General features: G+C 32.7%; 1 protein-coding gene across 1 annotated transcript; it reads left to right on the forward strand.

The window, feature by feature from the left end:
- The first annotated feature begins 11,822 nt into the window (after window positions 1-11,822).
- LOC140875716 (uncharacterized) lies at window positions 11,823-13,799 on the forward strand. The gene is made up of 3 exons (XM_073279485.1): window positions 11,823-12,049; window positions 13,154-13,337; window positions 13,484-13,799. Exons 2-3 carry the CDS (start codon window positions 13,167-13,169, stop codon window positions 13,553-13,555), a joined length of 243 nt encoding a protein of 80 aa, XP_073135586.1. The 5' UTR covers window positions 11,823-12,049; window positions 13,154-13,166; the 3' UTR covers window positions 13,556-13,799.
- The last annotated feature ends 2,327 nt before the right edge of the window (window positions 13,800-16,126 follow it).

The following is a 16,126-nucleotide window of genomic DNA, read 5'->3' on the forward strand; positions in this document are numbered from 1 at the left end:
CATATATTTTTTCAATTTTGATCTTATCATAATAATAGATTTTAGACATAATATAAATATTGATCACTTTATCTACAAGAAAATAAAAAAAACAAAGTATGTAGGTATTTCAATCTTTTTGAAAACCGAATCATTATCTAATTTGCACATATTTTGTCAATTTTGACATTATCATAATAATCTATTTTACATATAATATAAATATTGATTTACGTTTATGTCCTATAACTAAAAAGTTGTTTTTACTTTTATAACCCTGTATATTTTTATATGGTTTTACTTATAGTGTATATAAAATGACAAAATTGTTATTTCACAATTGTAAAACTTTGACCTTTTATTCACTCTTTTATATAGGTATAGATATAGAGATATATATATATATAATATAAAATAAAAAAAACCCTTAAAACTTCAACTAACATGTATCTTTAGAAAAGGGAAATTATGCACTTGCAATTTTAAACAAAAAAAATCCAATCATTTCAAGAATTGAATTTTGGCTTTCAAGTTTGAATCAATAATTTCCTTTACACGCAGTTCTCTCTGTTTCCATAATCGATCGTTTTAGCGAAGGATTGGCAATATATATTCTCAATTTTTGTATTTCCAACCACGTACCACGTACACCTTTCTCTAGTACTTGAACACTTGCATTGATGAGTTTATGTAAGCCTCTAAATTTTGCCTCCAAGATCTTTATAGCTCAGACTTCGCATATGTTGAGAGTAATGGAACCGGATCTCAGAAAGGAATAAAGTAACTTGTGTTGAAAATATTTTATATATATATATATATATATATATATATATATATATATGAGTTCTTTTATAATACCCAACACTATATGCCCATCATGTACAAGTCAACTCATCTATTGTACCGGCCAACTCATCTATTGTACATGGTGGGCATGAAGTGGACATATAGTGTTGGGCACCATAAAAGAACTACATATATATTAGAGTTGAATGTTGAATATTGAGTTGTAAAATGTTGAAAATTAGTGTGTGATGATGTATATGATGATGTATTAATTTTTGGACTAATCTCCAAATGAGATCTATAAATAGGTCTCTCCATTTGTGAAGAAATATACAATTGAGTTGAGAGAAAAATATTATAAAGTGTAGAGTTTGATATATTTTGAGTTTTGGAGTTTTTACTTTTTACCATATATTTTTACTTTTTCACAACACGTTATCAGCACGATCGCTCGAAGGTTCTCTATAATTTCCGACGCTCCAAATACAAGAAGAAGTCAAAAATATTCAACAAGTAAGAATATTCATTTTTACTGTTTATATATTTTTATTGTGTATATATTAATATATAATTTCATGTTATTATATAAAAGGCTGTCTATGACATCGATCTTATAATAACGTGATATGATATATATTTATTATGTATATATACTAACTATATTTGTATAATTTCACAATATTATATAAAAGGCTGTCTGTGACACCGATCTTATAATAATGTGATATGATATACTATACCTGACTTTATACTAACTATATTTGTATAATTTCATAATATTATATAAAAGGTTGTCTGTGACACCGATCTTATAATAATGTGATATGATATACTATACTTGACTTTATAATAATTATATTTATATAATTTTACAATATTATATAAAAGGCTGTCTGTGACACCGATCTTATAATAATGTGATATGATATACTATACCTGCCTTTATACTAATTATATTTGTATAATTTCACAATATTATATAAAAGGATGTCTACGGCACCGACCTTATAATAATGTGATATGATATACATAATTATTTAATTATGATTATCATTATATGCATCATATGATTATCACGAATTTTTATTCAACACATACTCGATTTTTTTCCTTACCCCCAACGGTCACAAAACGGCTAGTTTTTTGCCTATAAATATGTTCACTTAAACTCATTTTCAATCCACCAAAATTCACTTTTTCTCTCAAAATATTCTCCTTGGTTTTTTTTTCGAAGATGAAGATGATGGCATTTCTAAAGCTATTTTTCATAACGATTATGATCATCATGATCACGAGTCTTGTACTCACCGGAGGTTATCCACCGCACACTTTTTATCTATTTTTAAACATACTTGTACTCGTCGTTTATCCATTATTTTGTATTGTCCTATTAATGGAAATTAACTTATAAAATGCATTGTTATTTTTCTAGTACCACAATGTCAAATTTGACAAAGCTTAAATTCGTTGCTCTCGATATCACTAGAAAAGAACAAAGAATTGTTAATGAGAAATTATAAATCCCGACCCAATGTATCTACGGCATTTCCAGAAGCAAATGTCTTAGGTAAAAATGAAAACCAAAATCAAAGGCATAAACTAGATTTTGGTTGAGGTCGAGGATGTGGTCATGAACGTGGACGTAGAAATAATCGCGGTCGTGGTCACGGCCGTGAATATGAAAATAATCGAGATAGTTACTTCAATAACTAATCTCAAAAGAACGTCACAACCCACCCAAAAAGGCAGCATGAAAATATGAATGAAAATAAAAATCGCTCAAAAAGATATGAGAGTGCTTGTTATAAATGTAGCACTCCAAGACATTGGTCACGTACCCCTGAGCACTTATGTAAGCTCTTTAAAGTATCGATAAATTAAAGGGGAAAGAAAAAGAGATCAGTTTTGTTGAAAACAGTAACCATTTAAGTGGTTCAACTTATTTCAATGCTGCCGATTTTTTCAAATGATTTCGAGAACATTTATTAGATTATTGGTGGGACTGAAATGTAACATGCTATATTTTTCATGCATTCTTATGAAACATGCTATATTTTGCATATATATATTATCCTTGATTTTCTTTATTGCATTTTTTTGAAGTATGGAAAATGCTATGAGCAAAGATAAACCCATGGAAGTTTGCATATCCGATAGTGGTACAACGCACACCATTCTCCGAGATAAAAGATATTTCTTGGAATTAAAACCAACAAAAACAATGGTGAATACAATATCAGGTCCTGTAGACTTGATTGAAGGTTGTGGAAAAGCACATTTTTTGTTACCTAATGGTACAAATTTTTTGATAAATGATGATTTATATTCACCAGGATCAAAAAAAAATTTGTTGAGTTTTAATGACATATATTCTCATGGGTATGATACTGAGACGATAACTGATGGAAATCAGAAATATATGTGTCTTACCACATATAAATCATGAAAGAAATATGTGGTTGAAAAATTATCAATGCTCCCTACTGGATTGCATTATACACATATAAGGCCAATCGAATCAAATATGGCGGTTAATAGTTCTTCAGTATTAACCAATTGACATGATCGATTGGGACATCCTGGTTCAATAATGATGCGAAGAATTATTGAAAATACACATGGTCATCCATTGAAAGACCAGAAGATCTTTCAGAATAATAAGTTTCAATGTAAAGCATGCTCTCTTGAAAAACTTATTATAAGACCATCGCAAGCTAAAATCCAAACAGAATCATACATATTTTTTGAACGTATTCAGGGTGATATTTGTGGGCCAATTCATCCACCATGTGGACCATTTCGATATTTTATGGTATTGATCGATGCTTCTAGCAGATGGTCACGTCACATGTATGCTTATTATCAACTTGGAATGTGGCATTTGCAAGATTAATGACTCAAATAATAAAATTGCGGAATCAATTTCTCGATTATACAATCAAGAAAATAATACTTGATAATGCTGGAGAATTTACTTCCCAAACTTTCAATGACTATTGTATGTCAATGAGAATTACTGTTTAATATCCTGTTGCTCATGTTCATACACAGAATGGATTAGCTGAATCATTGATTAAACGTCTACAACTGATTGCTAGACAATGATTATGAAAACAAAACTCTCTATTTCTATATGGGGACATGGAATTTTACATGTTGCGGGATTAATTCGCATCAGACCAAGTGCATATCAAAAATTCTCCCCATTGCAACTTGCATTTGGTAAAGAACCAAATATTTCTCATCTGATAATTTTTGGATGTATGGTGTATGTGCCTATTGCACCACCTCAACGATCAAAAATGGGTCCTCAAAGAAAAATCAGTATTTATATCGGTTATGATAGCCCATCAATCATTCGATATCTTGAGCCTCAGACAGGCGATGTGTTTACAGCACGTTTTGCTGATTGTCATTTTAATAAAGAAATCTTCCCAATGTTAGGGGGAGAAAAGAAACACATCAAAAAAGAAATCACATGGTATGTACCATCATTGTTATATTTGGATCCAAGGACCAAACAATGTGAGAAAGATGTACAGCAAATTGTGCACTTGCAAAGAATTGCAAATCAAATTCCAGATGCATTTGCAGACACAAAAGGGGTAACAAAATCATATATACATGTTGTAAATGCCCCTGCTCGAATTGAAATTCCAAAGAAACAAATTGAAGACACTCATGATGTCATAAAATGCTTGAAGCGTGGAAGGCCAATCGGTTCCAAAGATAAAAATCCTCAGAAAAGAAAAGGCATAGAGAAACAAATTGAAGACACTCATTATGTCATAAAATGCTTGAAGCGTGGAAGGCCAGTCGGTTCCAAAGATAAAAATCCTCAGAAAAGAAAAGGCATAGAGAAACACGATGATCATAAAATAGAAAATAGTATTCCAGAAGAAACACCTTATGATGAAAATGTTTTGTCAGAACCACAAACTGACGAGAATCGTGAAATCTCTATCAATTTTATTAATACTGAAAAATATGGAACCGAAAAGATATAGAAGATATTGATGAGATATTTTTTTATAATGTGGCATGTGCCATCATAAATGAAAATGAGGATCATGAACCAAAATCTGTTGGTAAATGTAAAACTCGTCATGATTGGGTCAAATGAAAAGATGTCATCCAGGTTGAATTGGATTCGCTAAATAAACGTAATGTTTTTGGACCTATAGTCCTCACACCTGAAGGTGTAAAACCTGTTGGATACAAATGAGTTTTTATTCGAAAGCGAAATGAGAAAAATGAAATATTCAGATATAAATCTAGACTTGTTGCACAAGATTTTTCTCAAAGGTCTGGAATTGATTATGAAGAAACGTATTCTCCTGTTATGGATGCAATTACGTTTTGATATTTTATTAGTTTGGCAGTATCTGAAAATTTGGAAATGTGTCTTATGGATGTTGTTACAGCTTACTTATACGAATCACTTGATAGTGATATATACATGAAAATCCCTTAAGGATTTAAGATGCATGAAGCACAAAGTTCAAAACTCAGAGAATTTTATTCTATAAAATTGCAAAGATCATTATATGGGTTGAAGTAATCTGGCCGAATGTGGTATAATCGGCTAAGTGAGCACTTGATGAAAAAGGGATATGTAAATGATCCAATATGCCCTTGTGTTTTCATCAAGAAAACAACATCCGGATGTGTAATTATTGTTGTATATGTTGATGATTTAAACATCATTGGAACGAATAAAGAAATTTAAGAAGTTATGATGTACTTGAAAGAAGAATTGGAAATGAAGGATCTTGGAAAAACCAAGTACTGTCTGGGTTTGAAAATCGAACAAAAAGAATGTGGAATTTTTGTTCACCAGGAAAATTATACAGAAAATATCCTTAAACGTTTTAATATGGATAAATCAAATCCATTAAGTACTCCAATGGTTGTAAGATCATTAAACATAGAAAAAGATCCATTTCGTCCATGTGGAGATGATGAAGTTATTCTTGGTCCAGAAGTATCATATCTAAGTGTCATTGGTGCCCTTATATATCTTGAAAATTGCACTAGACCTGATATATCTTTTGCTGTAAATTTATTGGCAAGATTCAGTTCATATCCAACAAAGAGGCACTGGAACGGAATTAAACATATATTTCATTATCTACGAGGAACGACAGATTTGAGACTTTTGTACTCAAAAGACACCAATCAAATCATCATTGGTTATGCTGATGCTGGATATTTATCTGATCCACATATGGCACGTTCCCAAACCGGATATGTATTTACTCGTAGAGGCACCGCGATTTCTTGGCGTTCACAGAAGCAAACACTCGTAACAATTTCATTAAATCACGCTGAGATTATTGCGCTACATGAAGCAAGCCGTGAATGTGTTTGGATAAAATCAATGACACAACATATCCAAACTTCTTGTGGATTATCAGTAGACAAGAAGCCTGTGACGTTGTATGAAGATAATGTTGCATGTATTGCTCAAATGAAAGAAGGATACATCAAAAGTGACAGAACAAAACATATCCCCCCAAAATTCTTTGCCTACACTCAAGAGTTTGAGAAGAATAAAGATATTGATATCTGTTACATTCAATCAAGTGAGAACTCATCAGACCTCTTCACAAAGGCGCTTCCTACGGCAATATTCAGAAAGCATATATATAACATTGTGATGCGCAATTTACGAAATATGTGAAGAATCACTCGTGTTAACATGAAGGGGAGTTTATGTAGCTGCACTCTTTTTTCCTTGCTATGGTTTTTATCCCACTGGGTTTTTCCTAGTAAGGTTTTTAACGAGGCAGTACAAAAACACGTAATAAAGACAGTCATCATATCACGATCATCATCACAAGGGGGAGTGTTGAAAAAATTATATATATATATATATATATATATTATATATATTATATATATATATATATATATATATATATATATATTAGAGTTGAATGTTGAATATTGAGTTGTAAAATGTTGAAAATTAGTGTGTGATGATGTAGATGATGATGTATTAATTTTTGGACTAATCTCCAAATGAGATCTATAAATAGGTCTCTCCATTTGTGAAGAAATATACAATTGAATTGAGAGAAAAATATTATAAAGTGTAGAGTTTGATATATTTTGAGTTTTGGAGTTTTTACTTTTTACCATATATTTTTACTTTTTCACAACAACTTGTATAATTATTTTCCTATTTTGATAAGATATTATTTATATGTTTTGTCTTTCTTAGACTCGTTGTTATCTTAATTAGAAAATCTTATCTTTTATTTAAAAATATTTGTTTCCTACTAAACTAACTGTTTCCATATTTTGTAGGACTCTAAACAAGGAATCTTTATCATGTGTACAAGACTTTATATATATCAAGGGAAGATGGCTACGCGAGAGAAACTTTTAAGACACATAAAATTGAGTGTGATGAACGTTGAAGAAGATCGTGATTTTCGTGCAAAGATCTCGAAGCTGTAAATCGTTTCTGTTATTTTTGGTTGTCTTAAGTGTTGGAGACACTCGGAAACAACGCTGCAATAATTAAGTATTGAATAAAGAGTTTTTATTGATAGCTTCAAATTGTGGCACAAGGAATTTACATCTTTGTTGGTTAGTATTTTGGTTCTTTGCTTTTAGGATGTGTTTATTTTCTAAACTCGTTGAGGAAATTAATTTTTCACATAATCACTAGTATTGATTCTATAAATTGATTATATTGTCTAGTGATTATTTCGCATGCTCAGAGGCAACACACAAGTATTTATATTTGTGCACAATTATCTTTGTGTTATTTAGTTTATGTAGTATTTTTAATATTTTGCTACATGTTGTCGTAAGGTGTCAACACCTGAGAAAACACTTACTCATACGATATTAAATTATATTTCTGTCAGACCAAAAATTATTTCAAGTGGTAACAAGAGTCAACTCTTGACCAGGGCTGTCTCCAAAATATTGGAGGTCCTGAGCTAATTTTCAAGTGAATGTCTTACATATTATTATTATTATTATTACTTAAATATTGATACGATCACTTTATTTAATAATCAAAGTTCTAAATACTTGCAACTAAACATAATGACGTAAACGATGATTGAAAGAAAAAAAAACTAAAACTATAGAAAAATTCAATGAACTCTCTAACCTCACAAACATATGTGAATTAATACATAATACAAATAGAATAAGAATAATCAAACTAAAGAAACGTACATAATTTTTTTTTATCATAAAACAAATAAAAATTATAATTTAAATAATAATTGATGAAAAGAATAATTATGATCGGTTTGAGTAACAATCAGTCCAACAGTCGAATAATCAAATTGCATGATTTTAAAATCTCGGAGACCAAAAAATAAATCAATTAAAAATAACAACACCAAACGCAATACACAAATAGATAAGAAAAATAAATAAAAATGATAGATAACTGGCTCAATTTGAACAATCTAATTCACCTGAATGGAGCAATTTAATGACGAAAAGAGTGTTTTTTTTTTATAGAAGAAATAAGTTTTTTTAACCCAAATAAATGATGTAGGGCCGAACGTTTGTCGCTTTATCAAAAGCTATAGCTGACGGTAATGGTGTAACTCAAATATTTTAAATCGCACAGCAGTCCAAGTGTCATGATTCGATCGCTCAACCAAGCAGGGACAATTATTGTACCTCAACAATCTTCATCCCAACAATTGTACTCCTTGCAATCAATGAGAATCGAACTCATGATCTTTGATACCAATTATAGGACCGAGCGCTTGTCGTTTTACCAAAATTTATAGTTGGTGGTAATGGTGCAACTTAACCGTACATCATCTCAAGCGCCATGGTTTAATCGCTCTACCAATCAGGGACAATTATTGCACCTCAACAAATGAGACAAAAATACAAAAAAAATCTATCATAATTTCAAATTTTTAGCAAAAAAATTTTGAGAGATACGTCTAATATTTTAAATAAAAAATTATTGATAATTGAAAATAAATTTAAAAATTGAGGTCTTGTACCAAGGGAAGGCCCTAGGCGACCGCCTAGGCAGCCTCCGCTTGGAGCCGGCCATGCTCTTGACTTTACTAAGATATTATAGTTGTTTTTGTTTTGACAGGATTCTATCATGGACATACCGTATGCAAACAATGCACTTCGACCACCTATTTTTGATAGAACCAACTATGCCCTTTGGAAAGTGAAAATGCGGATCTACATAAATTCTATAGATGAAAGATCATGGAAACTAGTTGTAGATGGCTGGACTCCACCAAAAAGAGTTGACACGGATGTTCAAAGTGTAATCAAACCCGAAACCCAATGGACAATTGATGAAGTCCAAACTTCAAATTATAACTCGAAGGCTTTGAATGATATCTTCACTTCCGTTGATAAAAGTATGCTTGGTTTAATAACTAATTGTATTTGTGCTAGGAAACATGGGAACTCATCCAAAAGCATTGTGAAGGCTCGGAGAGTGTAAGAAGAACCAAGACACAAATGTTCACCTCGACGTTCGAAAACTTGATGATGGAAGAAAATGAGACAATTATTGAGTACGATTATCGGCTAAGATATATAGCAAATGAATCATTCAATATTGGAGATCCGATTTTGAATGAAAGACTCGTCAGCAAAGTTCTTCGATCACTTCCGGAGCAATTTTAACATAAAAAATTGTGCAATTGATGAAGCAAAGAGTACAACCACATTTTCACTCAATGAATTGATAAGGTCTCTTCATACCTTCAAGATTAACATGATTCACAAAGAATGAAAAGGTAAGTGTAATAACCCAAAATCCCGTTTTACGTAATTAAATGGTTAAACATGTTTATAATAAGTAAATCATGATTAAGAGATTTATTTATGATTAAACCAAGTGGAAAATTGACTCAGGAATGTTAAAAAAATGACCCGTAGGACAAAGTGGGTTTGGGTGTTGGAGCCACACCGAACTTGGACCCTAGGAAGATCGGAGCTTCCGAACATATCGGATGGAGCGAGTGAAGTTCGGAAGCTTAAGATGGATACGGACCATCCGAACGCCAGCTGCTTGGTGTCCAATGTGTTGTCAAAAGAAAATTGACAAGTGGCGAGTTCGGAACGATCCGAAAGGGGCGATCGTACCTTGCAAAGGTTAGGCCATGCACATAGTTGACGTGTCAAGAACGATTAAACACGTGGGTATCGAATGCAAATCGGAACGTCCGATCATGATCGGAGCTTCCGAAGATCCGATCGGAGCTTCCGATCAAAGGAAGCTTGAGACGTGGCAATCATGCGAGTTCAAACCTTCCGAAACCCGTCTATAAATAGGACGAAAAATCCTCACAATTAGTATGTGTTTGAGGTATTTCTGTGAGAATCAATGTATCTTCTTAGTGTGTTAGTTAGCCTTATACTCGAGGGTCGGGCGATAGCGAGGTACTACGGGGCTTGTAACGGATCTGTGTTTGGGTCAGAGCCTTCGACATCAGCGGAATGACGACAGACGCACTTATTGTCTGAGATCCTTAATAGTATTGTGGAGTATCTATTAGTTTAGTTAAAACTTTTAGATCAGTGTAAGTGATATGGTATTATCTCGGTGCAAAGATGGATTGTAGATGCTTGTTTAGATAGGCCAATTTTTGAGGAATAGACGTACTATCCGATATATTCTGATTGAGTATGCATGTTATATGTGTTGCATGTTTATCTGGCATGTTTTATGTGCATATATTATGTCTCGATCATTATGCTAATTGTTTTATGCATTATCACGTTGAGCCTTTACATTGTTATAAACTATAGTGGGGTCGCTCAGCCTCTTATTTCTTAGTGGATGGTTGGATCCGTTAGTTCGGGATCAGGTCACCTATATCCACAACATTCTAGTATGTGTGTCACCTCCTTATGCAACAGCTCAGCGTGCCACACACTACGAGACCTTTCCAGACTTAGCAAATTTTGGTCGTGATAAGTTTTTGGTACCCTGTATATTAGCATTCACACACTCATAGCATGTGTATACTCGAATTATTCGTACTGAGCCATTCCTCGATTGTTTTGTGGATATCCCATCCGACGGGACATTTGCAGGTTTTGCAGAAATTAGACCTGCTCGTAGTATGTGACTAAGGCTTGGATGCAGAGATTACCAACAACTTAGTATAGGTGGGACTTTGTTGTTGTATTCTATTTGATTACATTTTATATAGAAGCAATTGATACAAAATAAATGAGTAAAAATTATTTTGGTACATGAACTATTGATAAAATGTCAAATTGGTACATGAACTATTGAAAATGGTTTAATTGGTATATAATCAAACTCAAAATTCAAATTTTCCCTTTATTTAAATAGCTTTTAAATTGATTAATTGAACCACATACATATTTTTGTCTTTAAAATTATTATATTAATTACAATTGTAAATATAAATTCATATTTACTAATTACTATACTATAAAAAGAATACTATATATCATTATACGAAAAAATATTCAACGTAAAATTTATAGATTATAAATGAAAGACAGACACATATATATAATTTTTAATTTGATTAATATAAAGAATAATATTATAACATAGATAAACAGAAAAATATATACTTTTATTATATATTATTTTTGAATATATAATTTATCAATTCTTATATATATATATGTGTGTACGTGTATGTTTGTATTAATTAATATTTACAATGTTTCCTACAATGAGTAGGATCACTTTTCTATAACATTAAATTTAAATAAATATAAATTTGTGTTTATAATTGTATTAATAAAATAATTTTTAAAAATAAATTGTGTATTTATTTTAATTTAACAAAAACATTAAACTTTAAAATAATGTAGGTGAAGGGTAAAATTAACTTTATAAGTTGATTATATGCCAATTAAACCATTTTCAATAGTTCATGTACCAATTTGACTCTAATTTCCAATAGTTCATATACCAATTTGAGTCCAATTTTCAATAATTCATATATCAAAATGAATTTTACTCCAAAATAAATTCACAAATTCCATTACTTAAAAAATATATATACAAAAAAAAAAAAAACTATTATTTCCATTCCAGTCCCCCCCACTCGGCCATTCCCGTCACCCTTTCGATTCCAGCCATCGACCCACTTGGGTCTTTCTTGGTCCATTTTCGAACGAATCCCAGCAGTTTCCCCAAATTCCTGGCCGTTTCAGACGCGAACCGCCGCTGTCCCGCTTGGTTGCACCGCCCTTGACCACTATTGCTTCGAACCACCCTGATCTAGCTCCGATTTAGGGCTCGTTTCCAGTCACTGTACAGGCTGCCCAAGTGAGGATTTTTACCCCTTCGTTTTAATTCATTTATTTGACGTATTTAAGTGGCATTTGGAAATAGGGCAAGATCTTATGACATTGCATCTTGAGCCCTATTGTATTATTTATTGCGATTTGGCACGTATTATGGTCTGGGAATCCAGGTGCGGCTGATAGGCCTTTTATATGACACCTGATTTCGTATATATGATTGAACACCCCTCTTGTTAGTGTGGCCTTTAGGGGTAAGCATTGGTATTGTGACATCGAGTTCGTTTCGCTGTGCGGTATTGGGGCTGAGCCGTGGGTGTGAGTTGACACATCATGGCATGCCAAGACAGGTGCTAGAGCTGCATGATGATGTGGTGCCAGTGTGTGTTATGGCTCTAGCATTGTTCCTGTTGTTATCGCATTGTACTGTTTTATTGGTTCATGTCTATCCTGTTTGCATTGAGCCTAGTTAAATGCATTGCATATTGCATCCATGAATAGGTTTTATGCATGATTTATTATCGTTGTTATTTAACTAGAATCTTATCCTCGGTCTGGGGTTACTGTGGCTGCTTTTGGGCGCCATGGTAGATCACACAAGTGGTTTTGCAGTATTAGGAGGAGAATCCGCCAGGTGAGCTCGTGGTTGAGGTTGGGTAGTGTTGACGTGTTTCCCTGTTATGTATATGTAATATGTCAGAGTTTAGATATTTACAGGGGAGATGCCCTGAGTATTTGTATTAGTTTGGGAGTTTTATGTCGTGTTTTGGATGTTAATATGTTGTTATGAGTTTGTCAGCTCTATCTATTATTTGGTTGGATGTTTTATATTATTATTTGTGTCTGAACGACGCTCGTTTGTGTGTATTTGAGTTTGTTGAGGTCCTAGTTTGAGTTATTTGATACTTTGTCTGTGTTTTTTGGTATATCTTATTTACGGGGGGTTATGTCGAAATTTTTCTAGGCTCAAAGGCTATTTTTAATTGTAGTAACTCACAGGTTGGGTGAAGCACAATTATTACTTGATCATGAGATGAAAATGTGGCCGCATTCTAATGTCCAATGTCTTTGGTTTTTTCATAACACAGCTTGTGTTTAATTCTTTTTGCCACTTTTTGGCATTGATTAGGATTTAAGGTAGAATGGGCCGGAAAGCTGGTACATTGTACATTAATCCAAAGAAGTTTGGCAATCTTCAAAAACCTTGTATGAGAGAAATGGTTTCGTTTCTTAGTTGTTTGTCTCTGAGCCAAGGCAACGATCAAAAATGTACTCGGCAGAAGTCACTGTTGAGTGCCTGCATGGATGCTCAGGTAAGTTGACACTGGGTCGTTTGTGCAATTTGAACATTTTATTCAACTACCTTTGGCAATTTCCTGAAGAATTTGGTTTTGTGCTCAGCAATCAGCTTCATGTCTGGGCGTGCGATTAACTTACCTTTTCTATTCCCTTTCTGCAGACGGCTAATAAAAGAAAACCTTGGGGTAGCATAAACTATCACTTACAGAGGCTTAACAAAGGAAGAAAGTAGGCACTGGACTTTGGTATTAAGACTGCATCAGATGACATATTCTGTGTTGAAAACAAAACCCCAAAGTTTAAGTAACTTTAACGCGAACTAGCTAAAAAGTATTCTGTTTCTTCACATATTCCGGCTGTTTTTTTAAATCCAGTAAATGAACGTAATTTCAGAGTGTTTCTGCAAGAGTTCAACATGTTTATGTTTCAAACTGGAAGCAACTTTTATGTTGGGAAGTGAATTTAATTTATGTAGAATGACTTTTCAGCTGATTTTGTTTTGTTAGCATGTCTATTTATCTCATCTCTATTGGATTTCCTAATCCCTCTAAGAATGGCTACCACATAATTCTCCTCTACTCACTTGAAGCAGCACCAATTTATTAAAATTTAACTGGAGCAAGGAGAAGGCTCCAACATGGAAATTTAATACGCTTAAGTTCGATTAATCAAATACTTTTAGAACACATGATTTCACGAGCCATATATTTCTTTCACCATCACTTCTAATTTTATTGAATTCATACAAGTGGATAGATATTTACCAGTCTCATGGTCGCACAAATGACACAAACTTTATGTTAATTCTAAAGATTCGTTGCAAAAACAAAACATTATGCCAAGGGGACTAATTAAGCCTATTGATTGGAAACATCTTATAATAAATACCTCTTTTTATTATTTCTGACACGCACCAATATAGCCCTCTCGGATATTAATATATTTTACTTGACTCAATTATGACTTTTTAATGTATGATTAATTTGGTCATTGTGTTTTGAAATGAAAATATGTATTGTTTTTCTACCCATATAAGGATCACAGGATTCCTTCTGTTTCTTTTTTCGGTGTAGTTTGGTGAGATTTTTTTTTTTTGTTTCTATAAAAACATCTTTAAAATACACACCATATATATTTTGTATTTGGAAAATGTGTGTCTCTTCTATGTAAATGCACATGATAAGAGACGTCACTACTCGCTGCGATCAATGGGGTTTTATCTTTAGAACGGTTGAGTGTAGATACTACCCGCAGGGTAGTGCCCTGTGGGTGACGTGGCAGCTCATGATTGGTTAAAATTAGTGGGAGCCACTAATTTTGATCAATCATGAGGTTAAACATCACCCGCAAGATAGTGCCCTGCGAACGGCATGTAATAAACCCCTTAGAACATCAAATATAATATTGTTTGACGACATAAGATTTACCATCGCTCAAGCTCTTTTCTCCCCCTTAGTATTTTATTTTTTATAATTTCATTGTGTTTATATTTTACAAATTAACACAAATCACTAAATTCCCCCGACAATTATTGCTCATAGTATCATATTTGTCGTGTTCACATTCGAGAAATAAAACAGACTAATATTATTTCAGTTTTTATAGTTTATTGATTCTTGCATGGGATTCTACCGTAAATATCGGTTTCGAACTTATCGTGATAAATTGTGGCAATTTGTAGAGGAGAAGGCTCTATCAAACATTAATTAACCATTCAATATTTCTTTCAATTCCGATCACAGATCTAGTCAAAAAGTAAAATGATGACACTGCAATTGGTTAATTTTATATACATGGCAACACACACTTTTCCTCAAAGTGCTGGAATTCAAATTGTAATCGAGTTGTACGATGAATCCTATGAAAGTCATTCTTGTATCTTGAAAATTCTCTGCAGAGTACTGCAGCCCCTATGCGTGGATATTTAAGCTATACACCCGTCTCGCCTTTTTGACGGGTTGGATGAACAAACGTCTTATTTTATATAGTAGAAACGGATCGACTTGACGAGTCTAACTCATTCTGATAATTTGTATTAATCAAGAAAGAGTAACACTCTTGTGAGACGGTCTCGTTCGTGAGACGGGTCAACCCTATTCATATTTATAATAATAAATAATACTTTTGGCATAAATTGTAATACTTTTTAATGAATAACCCATACAAGAGACCGTCTCATAAAAATGACCCTTGAGACCGTTTCATAGGAGTTTTTGTCATCAAGAAATAACGTCCATAAGTTATTTGTTTCAAATGATAAGGGAGCATATATAATTAATTTTATCGATTTTTATTTTACAAAATAATATAATATTTGTGTGATAAGCAGATATCCACTTTCGATATATTTAAAGTTACGGGAGCTATAAATTATCATTCAACAAACAAATTGATGATAGGTTGTACCATAGTGGCATAGTGGTGAAAGTGATGCAATACACTTTGATATATAAACTAACATGAACCCTTTTTTTATAAGCTTAACAAAAAAAACAATTTATTGAGATTTTTTTAAAAAAATATATTGAAATACCAATGAAGGGTGAGGGTTTCTTTTACCAATATTGGGAGTATAATGTGGCCTTTTGAGGACATTATTGAAGAGATTTTGCGAAGGTGGGGCCCCTTGTCAACTCCAAATTGGAGAAGCTATCGCATTTGAGAAATTGAAAACTAATGGAAAATAAAGTCTTTAGATTCTTTTAAGTTAAAAAATAACAATATCCTCACATGGAGATGAGTCATGCATGATGATGATCGATAATAAATGAGTTACTAATTAAGGGAAAAAAAAGGGTGCTGC

Source organism: Henckelia pumila, chromosome 1, assembly GCF_033568475.1.
Source record: "Henckelia pumila isolate YLH828 chromosome 1, ASM3356847v2, whole genome shotgun sequence".
NCBI lineage: Eukaryota > Viridiplantae > Streptophyta > Magnoliopsida > Lamiales > Gesneriaceae > Henckelia > Henckelia pumila.